Consider the following 12529-nt stretch of genomic DNA (forward strand, 5'->3'; position numbering starts at 1 on the left):
ATTTCAAGGAGTTCAAGGGAGAGTTCCTGTGGACAGAAATCAACACATATAGGTAAACATAACAAAAAAGTATTGAAAACTTTAAAAAATAGATATAAATTCATACATATAAGCACATCTATAACTACAAATGTGTTATAAATATTGTACAAGATGTAATAGGTCTACCCACCAAGGACCTGATAGTATTTCTTGTTTTCAGTAGAGCACTGAAGTGAGCAAAATTCATATTTAGAACCTGTGATCTGTGTGATTCTCAAAAGTCTTAGTAAGCTTTCCTGCCCATTTTTTTCAAAACATTTGCTTTGTTCTGAATTTGTTCCAAACCCAACTTTCTTGTCCTCTTGAATTTCATTTTTGTAAAGCCCAAATCCCATCTAGCATGTCTAGCCAAGAGATTTACTCACTAGGTATGGTTTAGGTTTAAATTAGCCCAGGTAATGGATTGAAGCCCATAGGTGGAAGGAACACAAGCGAGAGAAAGAACTACTGGGATTATAGGAAGGGCAAAAGAGGAATCTTTTTGTTGACCTCTGGGTTTGTGAGATTGTTCATCTGTGCATACTTTAAAAAACAGTTTCCCTATCTGCTCAAACAGCTTCTGTCTATGAATGAAAAATGAGAGTATATTGACAATTACAGTCTAGGAAGTCTATCCCAAGAAACTAATGGAAAAAGTATTAAGAGAAAAAAATCCTTTAAGGAGAGATTATAAAGAGCAAAACTCAACAGGAAAAATTGATTGCTTTTTCAGTACTACTATAAAATTAATGGATGCTACTTACTCAATAGTGTAATATATTTAGTCCAAGTTCCGATGCCTTTACCCTGCTTTTATTCATTATTTTCCCAGTAAAATACACATTCCCATCAGGATCGCAATGACTGCCTATGTTTACTGAGGGCTTATGGCCCCCTTTTCCCCTCATCCCCTCTTTCAGTCTGGTACACAGTGCTTACCTCATCCTGTGGACGCTTGTGGTGTTTCTGTTGTTGCTATGTGCTACAACTCAAGCTGGCAAAAAAAGACTTATTAAAGTTGGCTCAAGTGGTCAGAAGGGAGATTTGCCTAGCACAAGGGATGTATCTGGGCAGGGGCAGCCCTTGGCCCAAAGGTTCAGCTGTCTGGGATCCAAAGCCAGGTTTGGTGTGGCACAGCTCTGTGGTCTTGACTGGGCTTTAGTGAGAAAATTGCTTAAATATCAGGAAATTCACAAGATGAAGCTATGCAAAATGAGAAAAGTGAAAGCACAGAGAGAAGCAGTTTGTTAAAAGGGTAACAGTAGCAGCTCAAAGGATACAAAAGGAAAATTTCTATACCTTAAGCTGTAAAAAAATCCTTAAAAATGGAATCAGAAAGTGGCAACCCAGCAACACTGAGGATCAGCCTGTTATGAGGATCAAGAAGCCTGGTCCTTCCCCACGTGACCGATGCTTGCCTACCCTGCAGAGGCTCGCCGGCTGCCTTACCAGGGTTGGTGAGCATGTTAACAGTGGCTATCTAGAATGTGCATAAACCAAGGCATAATGGTTTCATGTGAATAAATTGCATGTATCATTCTCGCAGTGTCTCTTTGTACATTGTAAAAGATGTCTAAACAAAAATGAGCTGATGATTTCTGTGTAAGACTGCTCTCACTTATGCAAAGAGTAGTATCTACTCCTAGCATACACAGGGCAATCCTAGCCTATTTCTACACTAGTCAAGTCATACACCCCAAAGAGAGTAGCTTACAAGTTAAGGGAAGAACCTGCTCCGAGCTGGCTTCTCTAGAAGTGACCTGGTGACACTCACATCACAATAATGCCAAACTTAATATGTATCCAAAGCACCTCTAAGCCTGCTTGGTGGTAAGACTAATGGTAGGCACACGTTCAGATTTCTGGTATTGGTTTGGGAGGCTACTTCTGCCCCTGCCCTTGTCAGTCTACTCACGGTCAAGAGAAGAGTTTAGACTTGGGATGCCAGCATTCACTGGTGGGGTCAGATAGGGCCACACGTTTGAGATGAACACCAGTAGGTACCCATCTGCCATGCAACACCAGCACAACACCTTCAGAGAGCTCACACTGACATTGAAATACACCATGTTCCCCTTCTCCTTCACCTCTAATTGGTTGGTAAGGTTTGGGATTGGCAAGCTCACTGCTTGAGCACTTGTGTGCGTGCATCTGTGTGTGTGAGGAATGGGATTTCTTGGCACGGGCAATTGGAGTCAGTCTCTCTTCCTGTACCTCTGACTTTGACCCTAAATCTATTGATTTAAATATCTGAGGAGCTGTGTGCGTTGGTCCCAGAGGCTGTGTACAGCAATCTGATGAAATTTTTATTTTGTGTTTTGTGTAACCTGGCAGCCCTGAAATGTTTGAATTAAAAGTGGAACTGCTTGATACCGTGCCAACAGCCCACAGCAGTGAGCTGCCACGCTGTTGCCAAACAGGGTGAAAGCACCCCCATTCCTGCACCTGCTCCAAACATACGGAGACCCAAGTGACAGTGAGAAAATCACATTAACACACAGCTTTACTCTGCATAAACACATCTAGGAGCTAGTCACTCATAGTTTTGGAGGGTGAATCCTGTTCTGTCCTTAGTACATGGGAAAGAGAAGACATTGTGGGATAATACTTTTGGTGAAGTGGATTTGCTTAAAAAGCTGTTACTGCATTGCAGCCGTTAATGATTAAGAGTAGTAGGTATAAACTATTGGAGCCATTACAAATCAGTGATGTATTTTGTGCAAGGAGTCATCAGTTAAGTTTCCATTTAACTTCAAAGAAAGGGATGGCCTGTATCACTGCAGAGTTTAAACTGGAGATCAGCAATTACACAGGCTCTGTGGAGCATTGAGTTGTGTCTACTGGCAAATGGCTGAATTGGGGTCTGGCGTCCTGGTTTCTTCCTAAACTGGCCGAGAGTCACTTCATTTTCCTGGTACAAGGTAGCAGTACTGCAATTCTCCCTCTGGGTCTGGGCACAAGGCTTGACCCCAGCCCACTTGCAGCAGCCAGGAGAAGGAAAGGTGCTGTGGTCTTCTGATGGAGTGGGCTCTGCTGTCCATCCTGGGAGGCACCTTCAGCACCCAAAGCCTCACCAGCCAGTGCTACTGCCTGTAATCTGAAGGTGATTAGCAATGAGATTTTATGGTATCTAATAGGGTCATTCAGAAAAATCAGGAAGACTTTTGAAAGAAGGCTGTGGAATAACCCTTCTCCAGCTTTAAAGAGATTCTTGGACATTTTAAACCATTTTTTATCTGTTACTCCACCAAGTGTTCAGTGATATTAATACTTGAATTCCTGCCAAATGTGTGGTGTTTTTGAAGCTCAAGGGTAGATATCAGGTAGAGCTGAAAAGTTACAGGTCAGATATTTTTGTAATAATTGTGAAGACTAGAACTAGGACTAGGACCCTAATTAACAAGCTTAGCAGAGCTGTTATGCTTGGAATAGGTTCATCTTCAATAGAGAAAAAGCAGATCCCAAGCAAAACTACAGGCTGGGCAGAGAATGGATTGAGAGGAGCCCTGAGGAGAAGGACCTGGGGGCGTTGGTGGATGAGAAGCTCAACATGAGCCGGCAATGCACACTTCCAGCCCAGGAAGCCAACCGTGTCCTGGGCTGCATCAAAAGAAGTGTGACCAGCAGGTCGAGGGAGGTGATCCTGCCCCTCTACTCCGCTCTCATGAGACCCCACCTGGAGTACTGCATCCAGCTCTGGGGGCCCCAGTACAAGAGAGACATGGAGCTGTTGGAGCGAGTCCAGAGGAGGGCCACAAAGCTCATCAGAGGGCTGGAGCACCTCTCCTATGAGGACAGGCTGAGAGAGCTGGGGTTGTTCAGCCTGGAGAAGAGAAGGCTCCAGGGAGATCTAATTGCAGCTTACCAGTACCTGAAGGGGGCCTACAAGAAATCTGGAGAGGGACTGTTTACAAGGGCATGGAGTGACAGGACAAGGGGTAATGGCTTTAAACTAAAAGAGGATAAATTTAGATTTAGATATTAGGAAGAAGTTGTTTACTGTGAGGGTGGTGAGGCCCTGGAACAGGCTGCCCAGAGAGGTTGTGGATGTCCCCATCCCTGGAAGCATTCAAGGCCAGGTTGGATGGGGCTTTGGGCAACGTGGTCTAGTGGAGGGCTGGAACTAGATGATCTTTGAGGTCCCTTCCAACCCAAACCATTCTATAATTCTACGATTCTGTAAATAGTTACAGGTAAGTCAACACGTGCTTTCATACAGTGAACGCAGAATGACTTGCTTACAAAGAAAACAACTGACAGAAATATTTGCTGAAACATAACAGAATAGTTGTGTGTGGGTTTTTTAATATTTGAACACATGCCAACAAATGGGAATTGGATTTTATCAAGTATTCTTGTGTCACAAAACAAAGCTGTTTAGAAGCACAAGTTACATTTTCACATCCCTTTAAAAGAAATCTCATGCCTGTGTAAACTAGCTCACATCATTTCCATGCCTCTGGTTTATCATCAGCAAGTCTTTAAAGTTTAAAATTAAAAAACAAAACCAAAACCAAAACACCACCAAACAAAACCAAATGAAAACAGAGGTCTGTAACTTAAAACACAGTTATGCCTGTTCTCTTAATCTGGCCAGCTGGTAACATTTATCACATATGTTAGATTTTTTCCTTCTTATGCTTCCAGAGCAAGGATATAACTTCATAAAATTATTTCCAAGGATCTGTAATAACAAAAAGGATTTGCATTTTGGTAATGTTAGTGCAAATCGGGAGTCATTCTCTTGGAACTGATGGAACAATATAGAGATAAGAAAAAGAACTGGGTTATAATTTCTAGTGAGCACTTCACTGGAGTTTCCATGAACATGTCTTTTCTCATTTTCCTCATGTTATATTTGATGCATTATAGCAGTCAGTGACAGACTTAACATTGTCCAGATTTTTGTCTCATAAACAAAACTTAATAAAAAAACCAATCTGAAGCAAATCTGAAGGCTAAGATTTATGTCCTATTATGTGATGTAGAGTGAGTGCATGTTGCTGACCTTGGCCTTTCTATTAACTTCCACACAGAAGATTGCTTGCAACAAACCAAAGTAAAAATCCTATGGGCTGATGCAATTATCCCTCATCCGCAGTTCTTTAACTGTGGTGGGGACAGTGTGGGAGGCAGGTCCAATAAAAGCACTGCTGGCAAGAAACTCTATTAAAGGCTTGACCATTTAGATTACAAGCCCATATATACAAACATACACACATATTGCCTCTTAACGTCTCTGCCATTCATGGCAATGCATCCAAACCAGCTGTGCTGCCAGCTGTGCTTTCAAAAGTAGCTGCCCTTTGATGCTATGACTTCCTGCAGCACTGAACAGCCCAGTTGAAGTCCAAAGGGAACGATTCCCTTCATTCTCTACAAAACAGTCTGCCATTAACTTCTCCAGGTTCCTCTCATTTACTACAAAATGGAGACAGAAGGGTGACTGGTTTTTACATCTGCTTGTTCAGCTTTGGAGACTTAAATTTTCTTGTAACTGTTCAGATTTCAAACTATGATTTTTTTGCAATTTAGCCTTACGTGCTACCTCTGCTAGGAATGTCAAAGTTCTTTGCTGCTTTTTTATGAATCTTTTAAGTTTTGGCAACAGTACCATGCATATTTCTTTAGGTCTGCTGTTCAAAAACCTTCAGACCATAGATCAGGTAGGAAAGGCTGTTAGACTTATCTTTTGATATCTGCTCTCTTTTTCTTTGTGGTTTTATTAATACAGCAATTTTCTTTTTGAATAGCAATGAGCACTTATCAGTGGGTATTTATTACACTATTTACAGAGATTGCCGAGTTCATTTGACTAAAGAAATGCCAAACTTAAAAGAATATCTTTGGGCAATAGTTTATACTGAGTATCACATGACATTTTTTTAATTTGCCCACAATAAAACAACACAAAATTAAGCATATAAATCTAAGCTAGATCACTGGAAACAAGATTGAAATGGGGGATGCAGGATAAGTTTACTGCAGTGATATAGCCCTGTGTATCAGGAAGGAAAATGAAATGCAATCTGAGTGTTATATAGTTTCCAGTCATATGGAGAACATATAATTTACAGGTAAATGAAGCCCGAAAGAAAGAGAGCTTCCTTTGACACCATGTGCTCATTCCTCACGTTGTTTTGATTTAGTTAAAAGTATTTGGAACATGTCTATTCTGTATATTCTGAAACTTTTACTATAAACTTTCTCACTTGCAACAAATGCAACCAATATTTCATAATGATGAATACAGTTGTGGCTCTGTTTCTAGTATCTCTGCATCTTGGGCAAATAAATCGGTTTACAACATGTCTGACTAATGATTAACATATACAGAGTCTTCCTAGAAAACTGTAACCTGCAACTTTCTGTTCAGATTTCTTTCTGAATACTAACTGAAGCTATTGCATCTACAGTACAGGGACATTTACCGATAAAGTGAAGCACAGAGGGCCTTAAAAAAGGCTGCTAGAGGCAGAAGAATGTGGCTCAAAAGTCAGATTTTGCTTTTATATTGCATTGCAAGTGAAGTTTGGATGGCAAAGCAACTTGACTCTAGAAGAAATTTCCCCCGAGGACTTTACTCTGTTGAAGACGGCAGTTCTGCAAAGTGGAACAGGCTAAAAAGGAGTCTGTATCAGGGAAGGTCCTGCAGGGTGCGAGGCTGCTGCACAGGAAGAAACGATGACTGCAGCTTCAACATCATCTCCAGAGCAGCTATATGTTACTGTGACCAGTTCTGCGCCTCGGGTTCTCCTGGTCCTGTAGACTGTTGTGGTGACTACTGGGAAGTCTGTGACAACCCTGTTGAACCCACCAGGTCAGACGAGCCTTGGCCACCTCCAGCATCGGGTACGTATAGAGAAAATGCTCAGTTGGCATTAGTGCATCACGATAAAAATATACTTGGAAGTAAAATTTCTGATTAATCTTTGGAGTGTATACATCCTAAAATTGTGATTAAAGACATAGTGGACAAATACACTGAGTATGAAACTGGAGTAAGAATTATGCGTGCTGTTACTTTTTTGTCTGTAGGTACATATTTTTAGAATTGGCTAGATCATATTTCTGTTGGACAGAACCTCTGTTTTTCCTGAAACTTCTCAGAGATAATCTCATTGGGTCAAAATTAGTGTAATCTCATCAATTTCAATAGAGTTTCACAGATTAACATGAGAATAACAGCAAGTTCTAAATTTTTGAATCCATTAGTACAAATAAATCATCAAGAAAACTGAGGGTTATCCTGAATGATACTGCTCTGGGGTATTCTGCAACAGTTTTGATGCAGCGTAGCTTTCCTGTGGGACACCATTTCTCCTGCAACAGCTCAGGTGCAGGAGTAGGTGAAGGGATGTGGTTAGAACAAGGATTTCTGGCATATTTTAGTTTCTTACTAGTCAGTTTGTAGTAGAAGTTCCTCTGGGACTACTCTATACTCAGTCTATTTTTTTTAGAACTAGAGATTGTAAAAAAATTATCTACAAACAGCTGGTCCTTCCTTGGCTCCTGCATGGGCCAGATCTCTGCTGGTAAGAAAATTTTACAATTCTGGCTTTTAAGACTATGTAGCTTCTTACTGTTCGTAGACCAAATCTGCCTGAAAATGTGGAGACTGAACCAAACTGTCAAAAGCCTAAAATCAACAAAAATACCACCACAACATTTAAAATTAACTGTTTCTTTGCAGTAACCCTGCTGCTTGCATTCCAGCACTCGGACCACAAGCTCTTCAGGAGGCTGTGCTCTTAAACCAGGCGTGCAGCCAAAATCTGATAAGTGGGAGTGACAGAAATGCTGTAAAACAAATTTGATCTTCCAAAGTGTTTCCAATCATCTAAAAGAATGTTCCCTGATTTATGTAAATAAAGACATTTGTTTCGCATTTATTTGTTGCAGCGGTGCATAGTATTTCCAACAGATCAGGGGTTTGTTGTCGTAAGCTCTACATAAACATTTAGCAGCGTTTCTTGCTCCAGAGCTGACAGCCTGCGAGTCTAGTTTGGCAAACGGCTTGATGGAAATGAATCACTACAAAACCTGCAGCAGTTTGCCATGTGGGCCCTGCCGTAGGTCTACCTCTAAAAGATAAAAGTGTAACAGAAGGTTTAGATAAGGGAATAGGTGAGGGGTAATATTTTTACTGCCTCCCTTAATCCAATTTTTGTGTTTGCGTTCACTCTTTTGTAACTCCTGGACTGTACATGCCTGCCAGAGGTAGCAGTTATATTTACTCTATTCAAGCACCTTTGTTTGTCCTATAGGTGAGCTTATATCTTTTTTTATTATTTCTCATCTCAAAATAAGCTCCTGTTTTTCTGATCCTTGAAGTGCTTCCCTGATAAAAAGTCTGCAGCTTTTTAAAATGTATTTATTGGATATTTGTTATATAAGTAATTTAAAGGGTAAAAGAAGAATAATCAATGAGCCAAAATATAGCATGGGGAAAAAAAAAACAACCCTCAAAAAGAATTTTCTAGAACAGATGTCTGAGAAACAGGGAAGAGAGAATTAAATTGGAAGGAAAAAATGGAGAAACAAAAAGGACTGAATGCTTGAAGATTAAATTATGAAGCATTTTTAGAAATTACATAAGTATATTAGCTGACTTTTAGTAACCAAGACTACACTTCGGCCTTTGGCTAAGAACTATTTAAGCACTAGAAGACCACATATGCCAAGGTACTTTTCACCTGGAAGATTTTGATCTTCAGGTTGCCTGTGGTTTTACTCTCAGTGCTTTCTGAGTCATCTTTCTTTAAATAAACCAATAAACTGAAATGCTTTACATGGGGTGGAATGAACAGCAATGAAACTGCTCAGCGCTTTATTTGTGGGTCTCCATCTATTCACTGACTTGGTGCACAGCAGTAGTAAGCTGTGCTGTGACTTCTCCCATGAGCGTGCACCACGCTGAGGGCCAGCCTTGATTTAAATATGGGGAACTGCTTTAACTTTGTCTTTATGAACTCAGCATTCAGCATGTTTTGATGGTTTTCCTGTGTAGTTTCAGAACAGAATTAGATATTAGGAAAAACTTCTTCACTGAAAGAGTGCTCAGGCATTGGAACAGGCTGCCCAGAGGGGTGGTGGAGTCACCATCCCTGGAGGTGTTCAAAAAATGTGTAGACGTGGCACTTTGGGACACGGTTTGTAGACATGGTGGTGTTGGGTCGACGGTTGGACTTTTCCAAACTTAAAGATTCTATGATTCTATTAATAGGCTGTGCACATTAGATACCAAATAGAAGTTCTGGATTTTAAAATTTTTATTATTTTAATTTTTGTTATTAGAAGAACTGTTAGAGTTTTATTTATTGATTATAGTTATTTATTTTATCTATTTGTTTCAATTATTTTGATGGTACAAAAAGCCGTGTCAGAATAAACACACTGGATCTCATCCTGGTGAGGGTATAAAAGTGACATCCAGAGATTTTGCTAATTGCTTTTACACTACACAGTCAGGATCTGGCCTACAAGTGAGTAAACCTGCAGACAGTTCACTGACAAAAGTAATTGCATCAATACTGGTAGCAAATTAAGTACAGGCTATAAGAATGCAGGAATGCTGGACTGGGAGGAAAATCCTGGTTTATCAAATCCTCTTCCTTCTAATCATGATTTTCACATCATATAATCCCATTCATAAAGTCATCAGGCTGCATCTTCAAATTAATTAATTTCCCACTGAATATATTAATATTCTGACCTAATACATTCATGGCCAGACAATCTCACTGTGTTCATATGCAAACAGGGTCTTTTAGCTTCAAGATACCTGCTTTCTGCTGCTAATGCCTTGGACACATTTACAGGCAGCACTCCTGGCCTTCTAAATCTTAATTTGGCTAGACTAAAGAAACTGTGTGTTTTCGATCTTGAATTCCCTAAGCATACATTATTAGAAAGCTTCTATAAGTGTCCAGGTTTGCATTTTTTCTTGGGCATGAGTGGTGATACCTGCCAGCAGAGTTCCAGTGAGGCTCCATCGTGTCACTCAGACACTGCATCAGTACTTCCTTCCCTTGATCTATTTGAAATATCTTGCTTGATGCCTCCTTCCAGCTACTGTCTGATGCTGACTTTGTGGCAGACTGTGACAAACCATGACACTTAAGTAATTTGCCTTGGGTATTCTCTGAAAAATCATAGACTCACAGAATATTTTGGGTTGGAAGGGATCTTTAAAGGTCATCTAGTCCAACCACCCCTGCAATGAGCAGGGACATCTTCAACTAGATCAGGTTGCTCAGAGCCCCATCCAACCTGACCTTGAATGTTCCAGGGATGAGGCATCTACCACCTCTCTGGGCAACCTGTTCCAGTGTTTCACCACCCTTATTGTAAAAAATTTCTTATAATCCACCTTTAAGTACTGAAAGGCCGCAATAAGGTTTCATTGAGGCCTTCTCTTCTCCAGGCTGAACGACCCCAACTCTCTCAGCCTGTCCTCATAGGAGAGGTGCTCCAGCCCTCTGAACATCTTTGTGGCCCTCCTCTGGACTCACTCCAATAGCTCCATGTCCTTCTTGTAATGGTGACCCCAAAACTTGACGTGGTACTCCAGGTGGGGTCTCACAGGAGTGGAGCAGAGGAACAAAATCACCTCCCTCGACCTGCTGGTCACACTTCTTTTGATGCAGCCCAGGACACGGTTGGCTTTATGGACTGCAAGCACACACTGCCGGCTCATGTTGAGCTTCTTATCAACCGACACCCCAAGTCCTTCTCCTCAGGGCTGCCCAGCCTGTAGTTGTGCTGGGGATTGCCCCAACCCACATGCAGGACCTTGCACTTGGCCTTGTTGAACTTCCTGAGGTTCACACAGGCCCACCTCTCCAGCCTGTCAAGGTCCTTCTGGATGGCATCACTTCCCACCAGTGTGCCAACAGCACCACACAGCTTGGTGTCATCAGCAAACTTGCTGAGGGTGCACTCGATCGCACTGTCCATGTCCTTGATGAAGATATTAAACAGTCCTGGAAAAATGCCTCCCATCCTAGCAGAAGCCGAATTAGAGCAGACGCTTTGGGCCTCAGACTGCTTGGATTGAATATATCTCACCTATGCCTGTGCTAGCTAACATAGCCTGCTGTATGACCAACAGGGGAAAACAGGCACTTACAATTAATTCATCAGCTCTAGTCTGTTTCCGTACTTCGGTATGAAATTAGTTATGGCTTAGAAGTGCATACTTTTCTTCTACTACTAAAGGAGACCTAGGCCACTGAGGCATAATAATGGGTATGTCTGGGTAGACAAACTCCATCCCTGGCCATGAGAGAAGGGATGGCCTTCCTCACACTTGTGTTAGGAAAAAAAAGGTGATATAACGCAAATGCAAGTCAACACTATACTAATATGAAATACGGTTTAATCTTCTTGAAAATGGAGGAGGAAGGTAAACTTGGGGGTTCCTGGCTCCAAACCCTTTCAGTGGGGGAAGAAACATGATCTCTACCTGTAGGCTCACCAGTGGAGGAAGCATGAGAAAAGGCTGGAAAACAAAGACCCATGTAATAAATGTACAATGTTTGTTATTGGCTTGATCCAAAGCCCTGCATAGGTGTTCTAGATCTTCCTTTTACTGAAGTTGTGACAATCAAGTGCACTGAAGAGTCAGTTCATGTGGAAAATCTTAAAACATGCACAAAGTCTTTTCTCAGTGAAGTGGTATCAAAGAAAAAATTTAGGAGGCATGTATTTTTTTGGAAAAAATCATCACTCAGTTGAATTTTTATACTGGGTTTTGAAGAGTATATGAAACATGCATTTGCATTGAAACATAATTGATCTGTCTGTTTTTCAAAGAGGAATTAAACTATTTAGCAAGGAAAAACAAGGCATTACAATAGTTTTGGAATAGATATTAATTTTCTATATTCTATAGCTAGAAAAAAATTTCTGTTTTAATAGCTTATTACAAAACTATTCTTATTAGAAACATATTCTTTTTACATTTATTACTGGAAAATAACTTTATTTGAAAATTATTTTTATTTACATGTAAAACAATAATTTTTAGGGGTGATTTGAATCTGTTGCTGTGAATGATAATGTACCTGGTAAAAAATTAAAACATATCAAACTGCCTTCATTACCTGGACAAACTGGAAATAGTTGTTGCTGACTTTCAACTAAATTTATGTATACCACATAGAACCAATTAATTGAATAGTAGCAAGAGTTTTGAGTTAATTCACTTCAAAATGATTATTTTTTTCACATATCTGTGTGTTATGTTGGCAGGTTGTTATAAAGATGGCCGGTATTACGGAGAAGGAACAATAATTAAAGACAACTGCAATTCCTGGTAATGTTTCAGACAACAGCAAATTTAATTTTACTTAGCATATGACATGAAACAGGAATTAAGGTAGTGAGCTTCCTTAAATTCATATTAAACATATAAACAAATAAAAATGGCTGGAAGAGTACTGCTGTATTAAGGTATTGTAGAACAAGACTACAGCCAGCTTAGAAGAATGACATGAGGTCAACA

At 40.4% G+C, this 12529-nt stretch overlaps 1 protein-coding gene across 4 annotated transcripts in view; it reads left to right on the forward strand.

Annotated features, from left to right (window-relative positions):
• The first annotated feature begins 6388 nt into the window (after nucleotides 1-6388).
• TINAG (tubulointerstitial nephritis antigen) overlaps nucleotides 6389-12529 on the forward strand; it is a 51247-nt gene continuing 45106 nt past the window's right edge. For all 4 annotated transcript variants that reach the window (XR_008576224.1, XR_008576225.1, XR_008576226.1 and 1 more), the window contains exons 1-2: nucleotides 6389-6873; nucleotides 12277-12340. Coding sequence is in view for 1 of the 4 variants with exons in the window: in XM_054819066.1 (XP_054675041.1) it covers nucleotides 6504-6873; nucleotides 12277-12340 (434 nt within the window). In the remaining 3 variants the exon portion in view is untranslated. The remainder of the gene's footprint in view (nucleotides 6874-12276; nucleotides 12341-12529) is intronic.

Source organism: Grus americana, chromosome 3 (assembly GCF_028858705.1).
Source record: "Grus americana isolate bGruAme1 chromosome 3, bGruAme1.mat, whole genome shotgun sequence".
Classification (NCBI taxonomy): domain Eukaryota; kingdom Metazoa; phylum Chordata; class Aves; order Gruiformes; family Gruidae; genus Grus; species Grus americana.